At 41.4% G+C, this 23,910-nt stretch overlaps 1 protein-coding gene across 1 annotated transcript in view; it reads left to right on the plus strand.

The window, feature by feature from the left end:
• Positions 1–3,290: 3,290 nt before the first annotated feature.
• The window catches only part of CEP112 (centrosomal protein 112), a 437,864-nt gene continuing 417,244 nt past the window's right edge, over positions 3,291–23,910 (plus strand). Inside the window, exons 1-4 of the mRNA XM_036835732.1 lie at positions 3,291–3,624; positions 6,123–6,236; positions 9,140–9,330; positions 10,759–10,931. Coding sequence (XP_036691627.1) covers positions 6,131–6,236; positions 9,140–9,330; positions 10,759–10,931 — 470 coding nt within the window. The 5' untranslated portion in view covers positions 3,291–3,624; positions 6,123–6,130. The remainder of the gene's footprint in view (positions 3,625–6,122; positions 6,237–9,139; positions 9,331–10,758; positions 10,932–23,910) is intronic.

The raw sequence follows: 23,910 nt of genomic DNA on the forward strand, positions 1-23,910 counted from the left end.
CGGCGGCGACGGCGGCGGCCGCTCGGAAAGCTTGCACGTAGGGGCGCCAGGTTCTCGTTTTTCCGATTTTCCCTCCGGGGTCCCCACACGCGGGTTCTCGGGTGGAATTTTGCGCGGGGAGCGGTCGCTCCGTGGGCGGGCCCGGGCCTCTCTCCAGGCCTGTGGGGCGCGCGCCGCGGGGGCCTCTGGGCGCGGGCGGCCGCTGCTTAGCGGGCGGACTGGAGTCCGGGCCGAGGAGGGCGGGGAGGCTCTGAGAAAGTTGGGGCGGGTCAGCATGTCGGGGTTCGGGCACCTGACGGGGTCGCGCCCGTGAGACGTGTGCGCGCGGACGCGGCGGGGCCTCGGCCCGGGTCCGCGCTCACCGCCGCCCCGCCTCACCTCACCCGGGTCGCGGCCCTGGTCTCAGGCCGGCGGGAGCACTTCCCCCCGGAGCCGGACGGCGTCCTGGGCCCTCGGGGTGGGGGGGCGGCCCCCGGGAGGCCCGGCCCGCCGCCGGCCCGCCGGGCACGACCCAGTGTCCCGGGTCCGAGTGTTCGAGGGACGAGGGACGTCCATGCGAGCGGCCTGTGTGCTGAGTGAGGGTCGTGCGCCCTCCCTCTTTACAGGGGCGTGGACACGGGATAGAAAAGGCCGGTGCGGGGGCACGAGCCGCCCCGCAGGGCTCAGGCTGCGGCCCAGCCGCCCGTTTCTGGGGCCCCCGGGCCGTCACTGGCCCCCCGAGGCCTCGGCGTGCTCCCCCGTCTCCAGGGTGATGCCGGGGCGCGGTCAGTGCTCGGTAACTGTCCAAACACCCAGAAGGGCGAGCCGGGTGAAACAGGCACCTGTAAACCAGCTTCATGTACCGGAGGACGGTTTTCAAGTTTTGTGTAATGGCCCGCCATCTGTTTAAAGTATGGCTTGGTTGAACAAAATTGACTTTATGCAACTTTGAGGGGTGTGTTTATTTGGGGCCTGATGTATGTGGGGTGGGTTCCTTGCTGAGCGGTGTGGCTGCTTTCCCAGGACCTTTAGTGTTTGCGGCCCGCTTTTGCTTTGCTGACCCCTGTGACTGCTCAGCACCTTGAGGAGGTCTGAGCCCGTTTTGTAGCTGTCCACATAGACACAGGTTTAAAAAGAGACAGTGCCGGTGAGTTAGATAAAAGACATGAAAGACATGATCCAACTGTATCATCGCTATAAGCAAGACTCACCCAGTTTACTTCTTTTTTGCGTTTGCACTAATTTATGTGACTGGAAGTCACGCTCTAAGTATTTTAAACCTAAGTCAAAGATACAGCTTTCCTTAGTTTTTAATTCTAATAATTTAAATCTGCAGTTCTAATAAATCGTAATAAAACTTTTTGATTAGCTGGGACTAAGTAGATATAACCTACTTATAAGATGTAATTTGTGTAGCAAGAATTCCTTGAAAGTTTGGAACGATAACTTAATTTTTTTTCATTTTGTTGGAGAATAAATAAGGGATAAGGAAAAGCTGAGTTTTAGCTTTTACCAAGTGTCACACTGATTTTTTATTGTGCTTTTAAAAAAAATGTGTACTCCAGTATTGCATGTTATTATAGCAATTATGATTGTCTTTTATTTTTCTCCAACTTCCTTATTATTTGGAGATATTGCTGATTCATATTTAAATGGCCAAGAGGTCAGATATGATGGATCTGAGAGCTAATGGTTTCAGAATTTTAGTCTGAGCTTTATGTTTAATTTCACGACTTTGGGTCTTTTTACTGAGTTTTCATTTCCTCTAAACACTAACATCTCCTGCCTGTGTCAAAGATTTGTTGAGAATTAGTGATTATTAGGAATCTTTTTGTTTTAGCCCTAGCTACGGGTGCTCTCAGGCATATGTTAGAGTACGTGGGCAGGATGAACTGTTAAAGCCTGGAAGTACACTTCCAGGTCAAAGCTGTGCTTAAAATTCTGGGTTTATGAGTTTCCATTTGTTTGTTCATCCACTTGAATAGTTGCTTTTCAGCTTTATGATCTAACATCCAGCAGTGGTATCATAGCCTTCTGTTACCAGGTACATAACTGATGGAGTTATGTATGAATGCAGCTAGTTATTGTAGGAATGCAAAACAAAACCTAGCAACCAAATAACACCAAGCCAACTAACCAATCAGAAAATGCACTTAAATAAAATTTATCTTAACCAAGTCTTGAATTTGAAATATGTTTCTTCTACTGTAATGCAGAAGGTACAACGACCAGTTTTGGTAAATAGAATTAAGGGCAATAGTATTTCTATTCTAGAGGACCTATTTGGTACTCAGAACATAATTTTTTTTTTAAAAAAAAAACAACCACAGGCATACCTTGTTTTATTGCGCTTTGCTTTATTACGCTTTTGCGTTTTTTACAGATTGAAGGTTTGTGGCAGCCCTGCCTTGAGCAAGTTTACCAGTGCCATGTTCCAACAGCGTTTGCTCATTTTGTGTCTCTGGGTCACATTTTGGTAATTCTCGCAATATTTCAAACCCTCCACCCCCAAAAAGATTATGAATTGCTGAAGGCTCAGATGATGGATAACTTTTATTTTAGTAATAAAGTAATTTTTAATTAAGGTAGGTATGTACATTTTTTTAGCATAATGCTATTGAACACTTAATAGACTACAGTATAGCATAAACATACCTTTTATGTGCACTGGGAAAGCACAGTATTCGTGTGACTCGCTTTATTGCGATATTTGCTTCATTGCCGTGGTCTGGAACTGAACCTGCAATATTTCTGAGGTTTGCCTGTATTAGTCATGTAAAAGTAGGACATTAATCCCTTTAGTTAGCTTTTATTTACCAGTCGATTCTTCAGCTTCTATTATGTGCCGTGGAATGTGCTGGGTACCTACTAAGATGTGTCAGTCACGGTCCCTGCCTTTCAGGAGCATCTCACAGATGGTGGCAGACCTGTGAATAGTACACAGATGTGTAAGAAAAAGGTAACAGCGTGATGAATGCCGTGGCGCAGATGTGAGCAGTACACACTGAGATGGAGAGATGAGTCTGGGATGTGTGGGGCAAGCTCTACTCTGAAGTGATGTCTGAGCTGCATTTGCTGATGTCTCCATGCAGGGGGACCGCCTGTGTGATCCTGTAAGGAAGGGCTTGGAGTGTTTGTAGAAAGGCAGGGAGTTCACCGGTGGGGCATGGTCATCTGTGCGCGTGTGTGTAGGGAGCTCAGAAGGCAAAGGCCCTGGCAGGCCTAACTTCGGGTTTGGATCCTGTCCCGTGGCAGTGGGCGGTGGAGACAGGAAGTGATGAGCGGAGCTTTGTACTTGGGACATCTCTGGTGCCAGTGAGGTCTGCAGCAGGGAGAGTTCGGGTGCCTCGGCGGTGGGGAGGGCTTGCTCTGAGAGGGCGGCGGTGAGAAGAGGCCCACGGGCAGGTTCTGAGACATTTCGGAGCGTTTGTTGCTGTGTTGGCTCACGGGGCTTAGCGAATGGGGACGGCGGAGGGGAAGGAGTCGGTGTGAAACAGCGACGAGGCCCCTGACAGCGATGGAGGTCTGGGCGGCAGGGCGGACGCTCAGCGCTTCCGACGCGGGGCCGAGCACGTGAGGATGTGCTCCCGAGGAGGCGAGTTGGGAGGTGGAGGGAAGAGCAGGCCTTGTTCCTCCCAGGAGGAGGTGAGCTTCCCACGTGGAGGGTCAGGGGAGCTGGAACGGCTTAGGGGCTTGGAGAGGGCTGGTAAAAGTTTCAGGGCTGCCTTGCGGAGGGCGAAATGGGAGAAAACGGAGGATTCCGGTGGGACCTCAGGGCGGTGCCCGTTTCCTCCAGCAGACCTTCAGCTGAGGAGCGAAGGACGGTGTCGAGCGGTCGCTGCCGTGCGGAATAGGGAGGAAACGAGCCCGATCGGCCGGAGGGGATTTTGTTGGGCGGCAGCGATGCGGGGGGAGCGCTGCGTCCGGTCCGCCGGCGGGGGCCTCATGAGAGGGGCGTTGGGGGCGGGCTTGCGAGAGCCGTGGCTGGGGGCGGTGCCCGCCGGAGCGGGGGGAAGACCCCCGGCGGGGCGCGCCGGTCCCCGAGGGAGCCGCGGGCTGCGAGGGACGGCCGGCGGGCGGACGCACAGGGGCCGGGGACAGAGCCGTCCGCGCAGGGGCTGCTGGTGTTGAGGTGGGCGCCCCGGGGAACGTTAGGGGCCCGCTGAGCAGAGGGAGGGCGTCTGTGGAGCAGGGCCGCCGACGGGGCACACCGGAGCCTTTCCCCAAACATGTGGTTTGTAAACCGGACACATGACAGCTTGGGGACCGTGCATGGCGTGGAGATGGTGCGCATCCTTACCAAGGCATTTCGAACCTGAGAGGAACATGTGGGCTGTTGGGTATATTTTTAACGGAAGACATTTTGTCAGAAGCTCTGTGCCTGAGTTTGGGGGTCCACCCCCTTCATGTTAAGTGGTTTTCTTCCTGATTAGGAAGAAGTACGAGGACCAGTATTTTACGTTTTTTGGTGGAAGTTAAACATTTTACATTTACGTACGCTTAAAATCGCTTTCTTGGCGTGCAGTGTGATGAAGTTTTACACAGACTCAGAATGGGTTTTGATGACCTCGGGCGCAGAAGGCGCGCGGGACGATCGCAGCGCCCCGTGTGCCCTCCGTGCGCCCCAGTGCTAACCCAGAGCGCCGCCGAGCTGTTCCGTGTGCCTGCGGCTTTTGCCTTTTCGGGGATGCCGTACGAGCGGGTGTCGCCGTCCGGCACGCGGCCCTCCGGGAACGGCGCCTTGCGCATCGCGTCGTCGCGCGTGGACGCTCCCCCCTGTGGCGGGGCCCGTGGGCGCTTCCTTCCTCCCTCTGCCCGAGCGCTGTTTCGTTGTGTGGCGAGGCCACGGCGGTTTATCCATTTCCCGGGGGAGGGACACGTGGGTGTTTCCAGGGTTTGGTGGCTACAGAAGAAGAAAGCTGCTAGAAACATTACATCCGGGTTTCTGTGCGAATAGAGATTTTGCTTCTCCTGAATAAATGCCCAAGAGGGGGTTTCTGGCTCCCCCGCTAGGGGTATGTGTGCCCGGGTGGGCAGTGGCTAGCCTGTCCTCCGGAGCGGCTGCACCGCGTTGTGTTCCCCCCAGCAGCGCGTGAGAAGCCCTCTCGTTCTGCGCCCGCAGCAGCTTTGCTGGCGTTTGCCTTTTTAATTTCAGCTGTCCTAACAGGCAGGTAGTGATATCTCACTGTGGTTTTAATGTGCATTTCTCTAATGACTAATGATGTGAAGCATCTTTTTCACGTGCTTACTTCTCAACTGTATATCTTCTTTGGTAAAGGAACTACTTTTTTTTGCTGATTACTTTTATTGGGTTGTTCGTTTTCTTATGGTTTAGTTTTAAAAGTTACTTATGTATTCTTGATATAGGTCCTTTCTGAGGTAAATGATTTGCAGTATTTTCTCCCAGGCTGTAGCTTATCTTTTCAACTCCTGGAAAGAGTTCTTTGCAGAACAGAAATTTTTCATTTTGATACAGTCCAATATCAATTTTTTCTTTTACAGGTAGTGCTTTTAGTGTTATGTCTAAGAAATCCTTGACTAACCCCAAGTCATGAAGACTTTCGTCTATGTTTTCTTCTAAGAGTTTTATAGTTTTACATTTTACACTTAGGTCTGTTATTTATTTTGAGTTAATTTTTGTATACAGAGTGAGGTTGTTTGTTTAAATTTATTTATGCATATGGATCCCCAATAGTTACAGCATCATTTGTTGTAAAAACTATCATTTCTCCATGAATTGTACCTTTGTCGAGGGTCAGTTGTCCACATTTGTGTTGGTCAATTTCTGGACTCTCTAGTTTGTTCCATTGGTCTGTGTGTCTTATCCTTTCACCAATACCACATTGTCTTGACTACTGTAGTTTTATAGTGCATCTTAAATCAGGTAATGTGAGTCTTCCAAACTTGTTCTTCTTTTTCAGAATTGTTTCTGCTATTCTAATTCCTTTAACTTTCCACGTAAATTTTAGAATCAGCTTGTGTATATCTACAAAGAATACTGCTGGGATTTTGATTGGAATTGCATTAAATCTATAGATCAATTTGGGGGTATTTAATACTACTGAGTTTCCTTTGATCTGTTTCATGAGTTCTGTAGTTTTCAGCATACAGATCTTAATATTTTAATTTTAAATCTTTTACAGGCTGCATTATGGAAATGGGAAGTGAAGAAGAAAAATGGGAGAAGCTGGATGCGGAATTTGATCACTTTGTGGTAGATATGAAGCCCTTTGTTCTAAAATTACCCCATAGGTCAGGTAAGATTATGTTTGAAAATTACGTTCTTAAAATTAATTTTTTTCTTTGTATTATTTAGTCGAATCCATGAACGTTCAAAATGAAAAGTAGATTCATTTAATAACAGTTTTCATCTTAAGCTGATAAAGGATTGTTTACCTTGAGCTGTTGGAGGGTAAACAAATTTAGTCATGATGTCCTACTGAACTGTGGAAAGGTATTATTACTGTGAGACCACTTCTCACACGTCATGAGCTTAAATTGCATGGGTCTTTAAAGTTAGCTGAAACTGTTTTTTCCTGCGTCTTTTTCCTCCTACCATGAAGATGGTTCCTGTTTCAGGAGCCTGCTGTCCACCTGTCTCTGACCCTTTTGTTTATCAAAGCAGAAAAGAAGCTGTTCGTCTTACATGCTCATTGGTTGACTGAATAAAATCAAGTGTGAATGAGTTTTTGTTGCCAGCTTGTCTGCAATTCCTAACCTGTTCTCCTCTGTGAGTCTTTGTCTCAAGTAAAAGATGTTCAGGTAATTTAAGGTTTATCAGAGAGCAGTTGAAGAGAGTTTGAGGAGCGAGGAAGATTCTCTGAGTCATAGTAGGCGCAAGGCTGGCCGTAAAGGTAAATCTGATTTGGGAGCTTTTGCGAGGAGGGTTCGGAGTGGGACCAGGAGACTGGCTTTTACCCCAGTGCTGTCCAAGTTCCCTGTTTCTGTGAGGTATCTGAGTCAACTTCATATTCAACATGAGGAGCCAGCTCAATATTAGATCTTTATTCCAGGGAGCTGCGTTGGGAAAAGGGAGCGTAGTGTATGAGTTAACGCATTCTGTGGTCACCCGTCGTACCAGACAGGGCCTGCAGCCTGTCCGAGTCGAGGGTGGCTTGGCGTGGTCTTCCCTTCACGCCTCTTCCTCTGCCTTCTTCTCTTGCCTTGTTGGATGGTAACCTCTTCTTTCTTCCTCTGCTTTTCTTAAAATGAACATTTCCTGTCCCGTGGCTCATTCATGATTAGTTGAATTAGTATTTAATGATATTTCTATACCGTGTCCTCTTCTGATACTCACTGCCTTTTCTTCCTTCTTGTCTTAGATCTGCTGATTAGAATAAATGTATATTAAAATCTCTCATTATAAATGTACTTCAAACTATCCTCATATTTCATCTTCTTTTTTTTTTTTTTAAGATGCAGTATCAATTTTAAAAAATAATTAATTTATTTTTGGCTGCATTGGGTCGTTTTGCTGCACGTGGGCTTTCTGTAGTTGGGGTGAGTGGGAGCTACTCTTCCTTGTGGTGCGTGGGCTTCTTGGGGTGACTTCTCATTGCGGTGGCTTCTCTGGTTGCGGAGCACGGGCGCTAGGTGCGTGGGCTTCAGTAGTTGTGACTCGTGGGCTCTAGAGCACAGGCTCAGTAGTTGTGGCGCACGGGCTTAGTTGCTCCGTGGCATGTGGGATCTTCCCAGACCAGGGCTCGAACCCGTGTCCCCTGCATTGGCAGGCGGATTCTTAACCACTGCGCCACCAGGGAAGTCCCTCATCTTCTTTTAAAAAAGGATTTGGGGTACATAGAATTGGATTAATTGTAATCTTTGGTTCATGACTCATTGTCAGTATGTATTGGTACATCCCTGACCCTCTTTTATGTAATTAATTCATAGTGAATGCTCAGAAACTCACATCCCAGTCAAGAACCTGAACATTCATAATAACTTAAATTTCATTATAGTTACATTCTACTTTTGATAATGGTGTTCCCCATTATTTTAAATAGAGGAATTAATTTTTTTCATTAGCCAAGTTGTTGTACTAAGATCTATTCATCAACTATTATATGGATTTCAGTTTGCTGCAGGGCATATAAAAATACATAGTTTGACAAACTGTTTGCTTAAGTTTATCAGTTTTAGTTTGTATTTTCTTTTTGCCCAAAGTATGTCTGATATTTCAAGAAGTTTGTTTCGTGACTATATAATTTTCAAAGCTAAAAATACAAAAGTTATTTAGAGACTACCTTTCATACCTGTAGTGATAAATCCAGCATGAGCAAAGTGGTAAATCTGCCCAGGGATTTTTGTAGGTAAAACAATAAATGAATATGACCTTTAGAAACTAAGAGATTGAAGCAGATTTGTGATTTGTGTTAGATATATAATCTTCAAATTGAGTTAGACTGATAAAAGATTAATGTCAAAATGGTTTTCCTGAGACCTAAAAACAATTCTGTGTTGAGGTAAGATAAGATAGTCAATAGGTCATTATATGTGGATTAAACTGTGCTACATTTTTAAGGTAGCTTTTAAAGGGATAATTATTTTTCAAAATTACATGTAAATATGTAACCCTCAGTTATTTTTAGAGAGGTTAAAAGAAATTCCTAAATAAATCATCCACAAATCCCTGAAGATTACCAGTTTTAATAAATAAAACATTTGAGATTCAATTTTAGATTAGGTTTAAAATGCTAAATAAGGTTGCGTTCTCTTTCTCTTGGTTTGTATAATGAGAATTACAGAAAGAGTTTTCAACACAACTAAAATTATTTTAGAGATGGTTTTACAGCAACATTTTTGTCTCAGAGATTTATTTGGTAGCAATCCTGAGATCTTATTACTAGTTAATTGATAAAGTTAAACTCTAGACCAGGGGTTGGCAAACTGTAGCCCCTGGGCCACATCCAGTCTGCTGCCTTTTTTGTAAAGTTTTATTAGAAAACAGCCATAACCATTCGGTGACGTGTGGTGTGAATGGTGTGTGGCTGCTTTCATGCTGCAGCGGCAGAGTTGGGAAGATGTCATACGGCTGCAAAACCTAAAGTATTCGCTGTCCGCCAACCCCTGCTGCAGGCTAGAGCGGATGTTTTATGGGTCTTTAATGTAATGTTTTATTTTCTGAGAACTCAAGTCTCTAACAGCCCCTGTGTATTTCTAGAGCGGCAGAGGTGTGCACTTTGGATTAGAAAACTGTGTGAGCCTTCAGGAACAGGAGCGGGAGTCACAGGCAGGAGGAATCGGAATCTGTACGCAAAGCTCTTACTGCACATGCTCAGGCGAGGGGCTCTCGAGGGTCCTTTCACCCACCGCCCTGAGCCAGGGACGCTGAAGACTTTACCTTCGTACATGGTAGGTGTCTTTGACCAAAAGATGCGTTAGTTTGTTCCTCTAGAAGTGTCAATTTATCGTCCCATTTGGGAATGGTCATATTATTAAGTTACAAGTCCTAGATAATATGTTAGCTAAAACTAGTTTTTTGCTCCCTGATTCAGTTTTTTCCCACCTTGAATGGAAATCAGATATTGAGCTCTAATGGAACCATACTTAATTGATTTAGTCATCCTGCAGTATTCTACAATATTTCTAAAAAAATTAAAATGAATTTTTAAATATTGAGCCTTAATTTCCCACTAATTTTCACTGGATTATGTAATAATTTATGGATGTCAGTAAATTCTAGTTTATTAAGCTTTTCTATATGTATTATTTAATGTAATGAGAGGTTGGATTGAATGACTTTTTAAAGTTTTTTTTAAAATTTATTTATTTATTTTTGGCTGTGTTGGGTCTTCGTTGCTGCGCGTGGGCTTTCTCTAGTTGGAGCGAGCAGGGGCTACTCTTCGTTGCGGTGTGCGGGCTTCTCATTGTGGTGGCTTCTTTTGTTGCAGAGCATGGGCTGTAGGTGCACGGGCTTTAGTAGTTGTGGCACGCGGGCTCAGTAGTTGTGGCTCGCGGGCTCTAGAGCGCAGGCTCAGTAGTTGTGGCACACGGGCTTAGTTGCTCCGCGGCATGTGGGGTCTTCCCGGACCAGGGCTCGAACCTGTGTCCCCTGTATTGGCAGGCGGATTCTTAACCACTGCGCCACCAGGGAAGTCCCGGTCCATCTATTCTTAATGACCGAAGGTAGAACATTTTCTGAAACAGATTCAGATGTTGAAATATGAGTGTATTGTATCATGCTTTCCCTTTCACACTCATTTTATGGAATTGTAGGAAAGGGCTTTATTTTACAAATGTTAATCATGTAAAGGCCTAGAGACCTGTCTTGGATTTTTCAGCTAGCTTGTGGCAACTAAATTCTAGGTATTCAAGTCTGTTGTTCCTAGATGAAGAGATTCCTAATTTTTATTTCTGATTTTTATTGATTTTGGTTTCTCTGCCTACTGATGTGTGTGTGTGTGTGTGTGTGTGTGTGTGTGTGTGTGCAGAGTAGTTAATGATCACAGAAAGAAATAGGAGAGCACAAGATTTAAAAAGAACTTTTCACTTATCTTTTCATACAGCTAATATTCCTTTTGTAATATAAATCATTATTATTAGATGTATCTGTCATGTAATTTTATCATTTATCAGATTTCTTATACAGCACAACTAAAATGTAAATAAGTTATCCATTTTATGTATTTTAATATTTCATTGAATGATACATTTTTATATATTTTTATGTAATTGAATTTGAGTATTTGAAAGGTTGTCACTAAACTTGATGGAAATCTTAACTGATTATCTCATATAGTACATTTTGAAAGAATAATTTTTCTAATTTTTAAAAATCAGTCCATCTATTTTGATGAACCAAATCCAGCACAAGCCAAAGGGTCCAGCCCAGAAGGATTACCAGACTGGGTGATGGGTGAGCTGGGGAACGGTGAGCGCAGATTCAGCGAATCACGGACGCTTTCTTCTGGAGAAGATTGCTCTTTGGTACAGTCGCCGACCCATGTCCACAGGTACGCCATGAACTTGGGGTTTCAAGTGTGTTTCATTATTTAGCCTGTCTTTGGAACTGGTTAATACATGCCATTTTTCCATGTTTTTTTTTAATGGTAAGTAGTTGGTTTACTTTATATTTTTGCTGTGAAGTTGAGGGCTATGAAGGCATGTTGTATAGGTAAAATAACAGTTTTGCTTTTCCATTTATTGTATATTCAAGATTATATTATGTTTTTAGCTGCTTTTTGGATATATGTTAAATATTTTTATCTATTCCATTGCTTGGAAAGTGGTGCCTGAAAATCTTTAAATGACACAATTCTCTGTTTTCCTTTATGACAAGCATGAATTAAGAACATTTCACTGACTTCAACCAAATATAACATCCTCCATATCCATCTTGAAGCTTATGCTTGAATTTTTCTCCTTTCCCCCTCATTGAACAGTATTCGTTTTGATTTAATAAAATAATGAATGCAAACATAAACCCTATTAAACTGTGCTTTCTTACTAGAGTACTAAGCTTAAATAGGATTTTTAGAACAAATAAAAGTGAACTTCTGAGTTTTTTAAGTACACAATAAAACAATTGTTGCTCTAGTATAACTTTTGGCCTTTAGGACGGATAGATTTAAATTGGACTTTTATCAGATTTTGAGTTTTACCTTTGGCACTGTTCCCTGAAATGTTAAAATATTGGACAGTGTCAATTCATACGTCACTCCTCACCATTCTCTTGGTAATTTTAATTTTTGGAATTTGATTAGGTTAACAATGTAATCTCTCTTTTCTGCTATAATTTTCTTTAGTTTATTCCTTGAAAGATACAGAAATCTTATTAATAATTTGCAATGTCTTCATAGTTGATATAGTCTGGTTATGTTTTTCAGACCTCAGGTATTATGGTGGAAAAGAACAGGTGAACATAAAGCAAGAGATCCAGTCCATATGAAATTTTTTTATTAGAAAGGGGAAACAAATTAATATGGAACAGGAAGAGGTGGTATAATTAAGGACATGTTTCGGAAGAGTGAAAAGGAATGAATAGATGAGTCCATAGCAGGTGGTGTTAAATACTAATTTTTGCCTTCCTAGGAGATTCAGAAGCAGAAGAGGTGTGACTGTGGAATTTTTGTTAGCCTTGTAGCAGTAAGCGGGGGTGTAAGGAGATTGTGGTCTCTTTACAGAGACTGTGGCAGGGACAGTGTTCTTCCTGTCTGCACGGTATTTCCAGTGCCTGGCCCTGGGCGGGCACCTGTGACAAACGGCATGAGTCTTAGTTTTTGGTGAGTGCGTACACGAGTCAGTGAATGGGCTGTTAGGCACTGCCACACATTGAATTTATTCTGGACACAACCCCTCTGAGACAGGCATATTGTGGCAGAGAGAATGACTCACAAGGATTTGCAAAAAGTACTGTTAGAAAAAGTTGAGGGAAGGATAAATTTTGTAAGAAGTTAAGAGATGTATGGTTATAGGCTACAGAGATGCCCTGTTTGTGTCCTAACCTTTTTATATTTTTAACAATGCAATTAGTAAAGACAATGAAGCAACTGGAAAAGGCAAGTCTCTTTCTAGTCGAGTGCTAGAATTTCACTAAGGCCAAGGCCAAGTAGGGCTGCAAAAACAAAACTCAGGGGTATCTTTACTTACATGCTTCTCTTAATTTAACTTGATCTATTTAAAAATTTGAATTTGCACATACATTAATTAACAGATATTTGTAATTTTACGTACATGAAGGCACTTAAAAATAAAACTAACATTTACTTCATCTAAAGGCAATACAATTGATTTAAGACCAAATACAAAATGTGTGAGATCAGATCAGTAGTGGTGGTGGAATCTATTGATGGTCTGTCTTCATATTTTTTTCTGAAGTTGTTCCTTTGCTCTGAGTGGTCATACTGTGCTGCTGAAAAAGTTAGAATCTGCTCGTGTTGACCTAATACATCTCCTCCGTTCTGCAAGACATTGTTTAAAAAGTTTAAGAGGCTTATAATATTTGACACATGTATGTTTCTGTAGTGAATAATTGATTGTTACTTAGAACTGAAGTTTAAGGCTGCCTCATAAATGTTACAACCACTTCAACTTGTCCTTTGAACGTCCCCTTTAATCTTAAAAGATTTTCCCCCTTAGTGTTTCTTTTTTGATCACTTTATAAAATCCTGCTTTACTTAGACCTTTTTGTATGTGAAGTATTTCTAATGGCATTTTAGATTATGCTGTTTGTGTCCTAGCCTTTTTATATTATTAAAGATGCAGAGTCCTTTTGAAGCCTCTTTGTTAGGACTCCCTATTCAATAGAGATGGCACCTTTCCTTTACCTTTATTCTTCCTGTAGGATATGGCATGTAGCCTCATTCTAGACACATTAGAAGTATTATGAGGACATATTCTATCAGGCTTATCATCATGCTTTTTTCCACCAAATACACATGGCACACTAGTAAACTTAGCATTTCACTTCAGACAGTTTCAACACATAACTAGTCCTGTCCTGGTTTTATCCTTTGCTTTCCTTTTTCATAGTTCTTGGTGTAAGCTTATGTTATTACCCATGGTTTATTTTAGAAAAACCACTTTCCAAATTGCCTTGCCATTTTATTAGAGATATTTTATTGGATTTAATGTCAAATAGCTGCTGCTTTTCTTGACAATGAAATACTTGAATTATATTTGAATTTGGAGCATGGTTTTACAAAATGTTACTAATGAGACCGTAGACATAGATCTCCTCCCTGTGCAGTTTGGTTAATTTCACTTAGACAACCGTGAGATATATCCATGTAAAGTACTTCCCGGTCATCTTTCAGGTGCTTACCATTGAGAGACGGTAAAGATCCTAACTGTCTTTGTGGTACACAGAGTTTCAGGGGGCCCCGAGATCCTGCTCTGGGTGTTGACAGCCTTGTACAGTCCCTCCTCCTTGAGTGTGGGCAGGACCTGTGAGTGGCTTCTAGCCAATAGAATATGGCAGTGGTGATGGGCTGTCACTTCCATGAATACATTGCGATACATAGGACTCTGCCCTGCTGGCAGACTGGCTCTAGAGGCTTGCTGTCTTTTCCTTGCTGGCTTGAAGAAGCAGGCTGCCGTGAATCCCAAACCCAGAAGGAACGGAAGCTGCTGACAACCGTGACAGTGGGGAAGCAGATTCTTCCCTCATTGAGTCTCCAGATGAGAACCCAGCTCTGGGGAAACCCTGATTGCAGCAGCCTTGTGTGGCCTTAAGCAGAGGACTCAGCTCGGCTGCACCTGCACTTCTGACCCACAGAAACTATGAGAAAATGTATGTGTTGTTTAAAGCTGTTACGTCTGTGGTAATTGGTTATGCAGCAGTAGATGACTGATATAGTTTTTATCCTCATTTTAGAAAATTATACAGTCTGTGTATGGTACATGCTCTTTGTAAAAGTCTCAATGTAGAACTATGAAGAGTAAAAAGAGCCCTTCTCTCCATGTTCTTACTTCGCTTCCCTCACGAGAGGTAGTTGGCATCAACAGTTTGGTGTGTATCATTCCATAGTACACACATACCCACACGTATGTAATTAAAAATGATAAGTTGGCTTGTACTACATGTAGTGTTCTTTTGCCACTTAACTGTGTCTTAATCCTGTGTCATGTAACCTGTGTAATCTTTTTCATCACAGGTAATAATCCGTAGCGTAGGTTTACTGTACCTTACCCGTCTCGTTGCTTTTGATTCTTCAGTGTTATAGAGAACGCCTTAGTTGGCATTCTGGTCCATGTATCGTCATGCGCCTGTGTGTGTGGGGGCTATTACTGATGCCGTGGCTGAGCACAGGAAAACATTTAATGGGCGAGCTGTTGGTGGGATTAGTTGTAGGTTCCGCGTCTTGTGCAATGGTAACAAAAATATATGGGCTAGTGTGGAATGATCTCTAAGGTTTATAAAGTTCAAAAGAAGTACATGAAAGTGTAGTAAGCTTCCATTCGTGTGTGTGTGTGTGTGTGTGTGTGTGTGTGTATGTATTTTAAAGAGGATTTATGGATACGTATGGGTACGCCTGCATGGAATATTTCTGGGTGCCACGTACGAAACTGTTTTACCTTTAGGGAGTGGGAGTAATCTGGTGTGAAAAGTTCAAAACTTTTTGGACACGTGTCTCTGTTATTTTTAATAATCATACTTTTTTGATAGTGTCAAGTTGCGTTCCAAAATACTATCCTATTAAAATGCTTGGGCATACACACTATTTACAATAGTGATGCACATTAATAAATCTAACCATATATAGCAAATATACAGATTTAAACATAAGAATGAAATTTTCCCAATAAATAATCTCAGTGTTTGTGGATTTCACTTGTATTTCTGGTTCGTTAAAATAGGAACCAAGTGAGGCAAGTTGTATGTTTATGGAGCACCTACTGTATGCTAAATACTCTTCTAGAAATCTTCTGTAAGTTATCTGATTTCATCCTCTCTGTAATTCTGTGAGGTTGGCAAAATTGCCCTTTGTATTTATTGATGAGGTAACAGCTTCAGTAAGGTCAATAAACTTTCCCAGTGATGGATTCAGTGTTGGAATCTAGGTCTTTGTGATTCCAGACCCCATATTCTTTCTGGTGTTCCATGTAGGCATGAGTACTTTATGCAGCAAATATGGAAACTTCACTATAATCCATTTTTTCTCCACTTGAGCTGTGTTAGCAATCTTGGGCGACTATACCTTTGTTCTTGGTTATTTCTAGGTTGAGTTGAAATGAGGCAGTTTGCCTTTGCTCAAATATCACTTCTGACACTTGGCAACCATGTGTCCTCAGGCAAGTTACTTACTTTCTCTAAACCCCAGTTTCGTCACCTGTAAGATGGAGATGGGGGTAGTACTAACGTCAGAGTCGTGTGGGTGAAGTGAATACTGCACGTCGAGCCTCTGACACGGGACCTGTCAAAGTGCTGGCTGTTGCTAACGCCATCATCAGTGGTGCGGGGATGGTTACTTTAACAGGCCACACAGGGGCTTGCTTGTTAGAGTGACTGCTCTTTTGCTTCTCTCGTTATCTAATCTTCCCAAAGGGTATTGTCTTAAGATCCATTGGTCATTAATTATTTTCAGTTCCTAAAAGTCATTCTGTGTTCCTGAGAGAAAGAAATTAATGGCTATGCAGAAAAGTTCTGATTGTAAGTATGAATCCTGCACACTCTCAGAATAAAGAGAGGTAATAGTATTTTAGAAGAGGCTTTTGGGAGTTCCTTGGTGGTCCGGTGGTTAGGACTCAGTGCGTCCACTGCCAGGGCCCCGGGTTCAATCCCTGGTCAGGAAACTAAGATCTCGAAAGCCACACAGCGCGGCCAAAGAAATAAAAATATAAATAAAGTAAAAATAAAATAAAAGAGGCTTTGAATCAGTCTTTATTTAGATAACTCAGCAAGCCCCCTTTTCCAGGATAGAGGGAACACAGTGTGGCTGGCCCTGTTTTTTAAACATTTTATCACAGCGTGTGTTAGAAGCTGCCTAAGTGATATTAGACTTCAGTTCTTGTCATCTCTGTGTGCTTTTTTCTGTGCATTATCACAAAGACAGACACAAAGATAATAGGTTTTATTCTTGTCCTCCTGTACTGTGAAAAATGTTTTGAAGCTTCTTTTTAATGGCTTGTAATTATTTTTATAACTTTTCAGTCAAGTATGATGTGGTCTGGTAGCTTATCACCAGAGTGTAGTTAGGTTCTGGGTAGGGGAAGATGAAAAAGAATGATGTAATACCCCTTATTATTTCTACTGGAAACTTTGGTTAAGAGTTATGAGTTAGGAGAAAGCAAAGAGGAGAGATGTGGAATCAATGCAGACCTTTAAACACTGCTTCACGGTGGAGGAGAGACAGTGCTGCTTATTTTAGAGGACTTCACTGCTGAAAAAGAAGGCAGCAGTTGTTTACATTTCCTCAGATGCCACTTTATAAAGGTCATCATCCAGATTGCTTAAGAATTCTAGGAGCATGCAAGCAGAATTATTATTTATTATATACTACTTTTACCATATTAGATTTAGGTTAACTTTATATAAATTAAAGTTTTATCTTTTGATTTATGTTGTGTCCTTCAAATAACAAATATGTTCATACCTTTAAGAAAGGACTTGGAGAATAATTATCCTATTTTAAATGAGTATAGAGGACTATAATTTCTGCATCTTGCTTTAATGAGATCTTTCCATGGGTTGATGCCAGATTTTAGTTTGGCATGAAGAATCTAATTATAGTCCTGCCCTTGTGGAAAATATGATTTGCTTTACAATGAGCCTCTTTATGATGTGGTTTTCCAGGAATGCATTGTGGCGAAGAGCTGAGACTGTGTCCTTTAAAAATGTCTCCCAGTACAGCCCGCGTTTCATGTGCTGGTGCAGTTTAAGAACATCGCCAGCAGATGGTGACCAAGTATAATGAAAAAATGTACTTATGGTTGAGTATGTTGATCTGTGTGAAAAAACATTTTTCACTTTAAAAATATTGATTTAATTTTTAGTCTGTATACTCAAACAACTATAGTAGATAGAATCTTTTAAATTTGTTAAACTCCATTTCTATATGTAAATGGCACTGCCCTATAAATAGCTCCTGCTTCTAAATTGTTGGATGAATTTATGGGGGGGAGCTTATCATTACCTTTCTTTCCTAGGGATTCTTTATGCCCATTGGCATAAATAATTATGGTTAGGGTTACACGTAGTAAAACATCCTTAAATATTATTCACAAGAAGTACATTCATTTTATTTAAGAATTGCCCTGTTGATTAGGCAAAGATACATTCTGCAGTAGTACATTACGTATCTTCATTCCATACGTATGCTACGTATATTCTGCAGCAGTATAATAGAACACCCCGCAGTGGTGGGAATGTTCTGCAGCTGTGCTGTCCGGTATCGCAGGCACTATTCACATGTGACTGCTGAGCACTTGCAGTGTGGCTTCTGTGGCTGAGGAATTGAATTTTGGGTTTTAATTAGTTCAAGTAGCCATATGTGATTAGGGGCTATCAAGTGGGGCTTGGAGTTCTAGTCCTGGGTCTTCCTGCCAGGTGGAGAGCTGCTGTCTAGGTGGGAAGTGGGAGGTGAGTGTTGGTGCATCTAAACTGCCTCTGCCCCCGGGAGAGACCTGTGCTGTGTGCTTACTGCACTTCGTGGGTATCTCCCTTCTTTGGTGAGGATCGCCCGTGATCAGTATCTAGTAGCTTCCTGTTGGTCAGTCTAAGGTTTAAGAGGACCTCTCCCCAACAAGTCTTTTTGGAAGAAAGAAAAATTAATCATTTTTCTGAAATTAATGAAAGAAAAGTCAATCTTTTTCATCATTGTGTTTGGAGAGAACGTTTAGTGAGGAACAAATAGGATTAACTTGGTCTTTTTGCCAGAATGGACACTTGTTAGGTAGACGTTTAACCTTGAGCTCTAGGGGTAAGACTGCTTCATAAACAAGGGGTGGAAACTGTTTCTTAGGGTCCTCAATAGAACAGTATGTTTCACACACTCATGGGACCACTTAGCTGCTCATTAATTTTCAACAGTGATGTGCTAATTAAATATCATTCTTAGGTATTTACCAAGGCACGGCCTAGTGACAACAATTTGTAACTGAGATGGAATAGCTTTGAAAATAATGGCCTTGCATTTCTTTTAGACTTTTTTTTTTTCATTGAGTCAGATTTTTGACAAATTTAGTCACTTCTTCCTTTTTAAAATTTTTTAATGAGTGGGGCTTTGTAATAAGTATCTCTTTGTTTCACAAGCAAGTTTCTTTTTGTGAGATCATAATATTGAACAGTTTAGTTCTGATTGTTCTTTTAAACAAAAAAGGATGACAGTAAGCTTATGTGTGTTGTAAAACTTAAAGGGAATTAAAATACTCTCGAGTGTTGATACTATTAAACCAGAGATATAAACGTTGATTTAAATGAGTGACTTTTAAAGCTGGTTTTTAATTTTAAAATCAAATGTGTTATTTTAAAGTAGGAAATGGGGAAAAATATGAAGTCTTAAAATGTTTATGAATCTCTGGTCATTTTTTGGTTTTGTCAAGCTTCTCTTTTATTTAAAATTTAGTTCTGTTTTTCTTTTTATTCCTAATAAAGTTCCCTTTGAAATATTAAAATAAATATGTTGTGGATCCGTGGAAGTTACTTTCATTTTCTTACTTTCCGTGTTATTTGATACTTTACTGCGGTATTAATTGTTGCTAATTATTTTTATGTTTCATTGATATTTAGCAATACCGTAAGAAAACTATTCTGCAGATGGTATGTAACAGTATTACTTGCTGCTCAGATGAATGCAAAGATGTGAAATCTAAAGTTAGTTCTCATTTTAGTTTTCTGATTTATAAGGCAGTAGTTGTATTACTCTTAAGAAGTTTTACCTCTGTGAAGCATAGCATATATGTAAAAAGTGTATGAAAATGACAGGCACAGTTTAAAGAGCAGTTAGAAAATAAACATCCCTACGCTGCTAACCCAGCCAAGAGATAGCACATCACTACTCCAGGAGACCTTCGGCCGTGCCTCCTCCCCCTTGTCCTGAAAGGCCAGCGCTCTGCATTTTGTGTTGATCATTTCTTTGCTTAGATCAAGATAGAGAACATGACCAGCTCTCCAGAAACCTCTCTCTCGCTCCCTCCCAATCATTTATCGTCCCCGCAAAAGGTGACCACTATTCTGCATTATATCAACATAGATTAGTTTTTGGTTCATAAAAAGGTGACCACTATTCTGCATTATATCAACATAGATTAGTTTTTGGTTTCACTTTTTTTCCAGCTTCTTCTGTTCAACATTATGTAGTGAGATTGATCCGTGTTGTTGCATTTAGCAATGAATTTTTCTTTTTATTTTATTACTGTGTGAATATATCACATTTTTATGTCCATTCTGCCATTGTTGGATGTTTGGGGCTTTCCCAGCTTTTAGCTATTACAAATAATCCTGTGAACATTCTTTCACACGTCTTAGTGCACATATGTATACTGTGTTGACTTGGAAGTGTAATTACGGTAGATACTGCCAAAGAGTTTTCCAAAATGGTTATAGCAATTTACATTTCCACCAGTAAGACTTTCAAAGTCTGTGGCTCCTCATCTTTACCAGTACTTGGTTGGTCAGTTTCTCTTAGCTTTAGCAATTCTAGGCTGGTGGATGTGAGTTTTAATTTGCATTTTCCCTCATGACTAATGATATTGAGCACACTTTTCTATGCTTGTTGACCATTTGGGTATCTTCTTTTGTGAAGTTCCTGTTTGTTACCATTTTGATAAAAATGGTTTGTCAGTCTTTTCTCCATTGATTTTTTGCAACTCTTTATATATTCTGGAAACAAATTCTTTGATACATATATGGCAAATGTCTTCTCCCACATTCACTGGTATGTTCTGTTGAACAATATTTAATTATAATATTATTTTTAGTCAGTCATCTCTGATATTCTTTTTTGCGTGTGTCCTGTTTAAGATTTCTTACCTTGCCTGTCTCAATATCATGGGGATACCTTCTAGAAGCTTCCTAATTTTACCTTTCTCATTTGGATATGTGCTATATCTGGAGTTGATTCTTATGTATGAAGTGATGTAGGGGTCATCCCCCTACCCCTCCTGTGGATAAATGATAGCCATTTGACCCAGTATCATTTAAAAAAGCTATTTTTCCCCACTACTATAGTTGACACCATTATTGTAAACCAGAAAGTCTTACTTGTGTGGGTTTCTGGACCCTTGTCTCCTCCGATGGTCTCTTTGTCTGTGTACTAATACTACACTGCCTTAGTTACTGTGGCTTTAAAATAAGTCTTGATTTTTGGTAGTGTAGTGCATGCCCTCCAGGTTTCTTCTTCTTTAAGACTGCCTTGACTCTTTTTGGTCCTTTGCATTCCCATATAAATTCTAGAATTATCTTGCCAGTTTTAATAACACAAACACACATGCCCCTGTTGAGATTTTGATTGAGAATGCATTGAGTCTGTAGATCAATTTGGGAAGAATTAATATCTTTATAATATGGAATTACTCCAAGCCCCAGGCAAGCAATGCTCTGCTCTCTGTCACTATAGTTTTGCCTTTTCTAGAAGTTTCATATGAGTGGAATCATGAATTATGTAGTCTTATGCATCTGGTTATTGTTTTTGAAGTTCATGTGGCATGTGTCAGTAATTCATTCCTTTTTATTCCTGAATGGTATTTCATTGATGAATATATTACATTTGTTTATCCACTGACTAGTTAATAGATATTTGGATTGTTACCAGTTTTTAATTATTCTGAATCATGCTGCTATGGACATTCATATACGTTTTTTTGTTTGGACATGTGTTTTTCATTTCTTTTGTGCAGATATCCAGCAGTGGGTTGTGTGGTAAGTGTATTTTTAACTTTTTTAGGGAATCAAACCATTTTCCAAAATAGTACCATTTTACATCCCCATTAGCAATGTGAGTGTTCCAGTTTCTTCACATCCTCAACTCTTGGTATTTTCTGTGTTTTAGATTTTGGCCATTGTAATGAGCATGTTAGTGGTATCTCATTGTGGTTTTAACTCACATTTTTCCTCACGACTAATGATGCTGAGCATCTTTTCACATGCTCACTGGCCATTTGTGTCTCCGGAGAAATGTCTATTCCAATAGTTAGCTGCTCCCCACACGCCCAACATACAATAATTACTATAGACATTTCTAAAAAGGAGAATAATAGGAGGTACAAAGAAGTCCATAGCAATTCTGAAATCCAGCTGGGCAAATTTTGGAAGTTCCTTAATTAGGGCTCAAGATCTGGGTATAATACTCCATGTCTCCTGGCTCCTCCCACTAGGTTTTTGATTCCATTTTCTGAGTTATCCTTTCTTTTTCATGAAAAATAGTATGTGTTTGCGGTTGGGTAGTTTGTGTTTGCAGGTGAGTAGTTTTCTTAGTCTGCTTCCTTCCAGAAGAATTTTGGGTGTCCAATGATCCCTTTTCATTTTGTACTCTGTCCCTTTCAGTCCAAGGGCAGTGATTTTGCTGATATAATTTTCTCAAAACCTTTGTAGACCTCCTATGAATCCTATGTGTGTTCACTCCATTAGACAAAAGCCACATATACTAATCTCTTTTTAGGTTGGGTTACTTCTCAGAAGATTGAAGGACAGTGTCCTTAAGTTTTTCAGAAGCCCTGTTGTTTGAGATGCACACCCTTAATCTTTTTAAAGGTCTTTATGTGTGAATGTACTCTGATGTACCACCTTTGATCTTTTTGATCTTTTTTTTTTAAAAATAAATTTATTTATTTTATTTTTGGCTGCGTTGGGTCTTCGTTGCTGCGTGAGGGCTTTCTCTAGTTGCGGCGAGCTGGGGCTACTCTTCGTTGCAGTGCACGGGCTTCTCGTTGCGGTGGCTTCTCTTGTTGCGGAGCACGGGCTCTAGGTGCACAGTCTTCAGTAGTTGTGGCTCGTGGACTGTAGAGTGCAGGCTCAGTAGTTGTGGCGCACGGGCTTAGTTGCTCTGCGGCATGTGGGATCTTCCTGGACCAGGGTTCGAACCCATGCCCCCTGCATTGGCAGGCTGATTCTTAACCACTGTGCCACCAGGGAAGCCCTGATCTTTTTGATCTTAACAAAAGGTTTTTTGATTTATACTGTTGGCTTAATCTCTAGGCAGTGCACAAACTTAGCTTGGGTGCCATTTCTTAATTGCTCATATTTTGCCTTTTGGAGAGACTAAGAATTTTTAAAACCATGAAGCCCCAGTTCCTTTTTCTTTAATTGTCCTTCACTTAACTTATTACTCTCCTCTTGCATTTTACTGTAAGCAGCAAGACATACTTTGCTTGGAAATCTACTTAGCTATAGCACTCACCCAATTCATTAGGCATGTTTTCTATTTTTCGTGTTATTGAAGATGATGGTGTGGCTTTCTACCACTGTATAAAAAGGATTTCTCACTTCCTTTTGAGCCCTTGCTGGCAATGTCCTCAAATTCCAGATTTCTACTAACAGCCTGTTAAAGTCAATTTTGTATTTCTCTGGCACACTACTGAAAATCCTTCTAGACTCTGACCACTACCTGGTTCAAAAGACAGTTGCGAATTTTTAGGCAGCACCTCACTTCCATGTACCCAAATCATTATTAGTTATCTATTGCTGTGTAACAAATTATTCCAAATCTTAGCAGCTTAAAACAACAAACATTTATTTCATGAGCATAGCTGAGTTTTCTGGCTCAGGTTCTCTTATAAAGCTGAAATCAAAGTATTGGCTGAGACTGTGGTCTCAGTTGAAGGTTTAATTGAGGGAATAATCCATTTCTGTTCTCACTTATATGTTTAATAGGATTCAGTTATATGTGGGCTCTTGGTTTGGGGCCCTCAGTCTTCTATGGCTGTCATCCAGAGACCTCATCCAGTTACTTGCTTCTGGACTTCTCTGTAGGACAGCCCACAGTAAGGCAGCTGGCTTCCATCAGAGGAAGTAAGCAAGATGGAAGCCAGAGTCTTTTCGTAAGGTAGTTTTCGAAGTGATAATCCATCACTTTTGCCAGATTCTGGTTATTAGAAGTAAGTCACTAGGTTCAGTCCACACTCAAGAAAAGGGCATTACACAAGGGATGTGGGGGTAACTGGGAGGCATATTAGATATTGCCTAGCACAGGGGTCCCCAACCCCCAGGCTACGGACTGGTAACGGTCCGCAGCCTGTTAGGACCTGGGCCGCACAGCAGGAGGTGAGTGGCGGACAAGCGAGCGAAACTTCATCTGCTGCTCCGCATTGGTCACATTACCACCTGAACCATTCCCCTCCACCCTGCTGTCCATGGAAAAATTGCCCTCCACAAAACCGGTCCCTGGTGCCAAAAAGGTTGGGGACTGCTAGCCTAGCACATACCTCGAACAAGTACTAAAAACATAATAGAAAGGCATATAGCTAGAAAGAAATATAACTAGAGGGATTAAAATGGAATACAATGAAATAGTCAATGAACACTGAACACAATGAACACAATAGTCAAAGGAGGTA

The sequence above is a fragment of the Balaenoptera musculus genome, chromosome 20 (genome assembly GCF_009873245.2).
Source record: "Balaenoptera musculus isolate JJ_BM4_2016_0621 chromosome 20, mBalMus1.pri.v3, whole genome shotgun sequence".
NCBI classification, from domain to species: domain Eukaryota; kingdom Metazoa; phylum Chordata; class Mammalia; order Artiodactyla; family Balaenopteridae; genus Balaenoptera; species Balaenoptera musculus.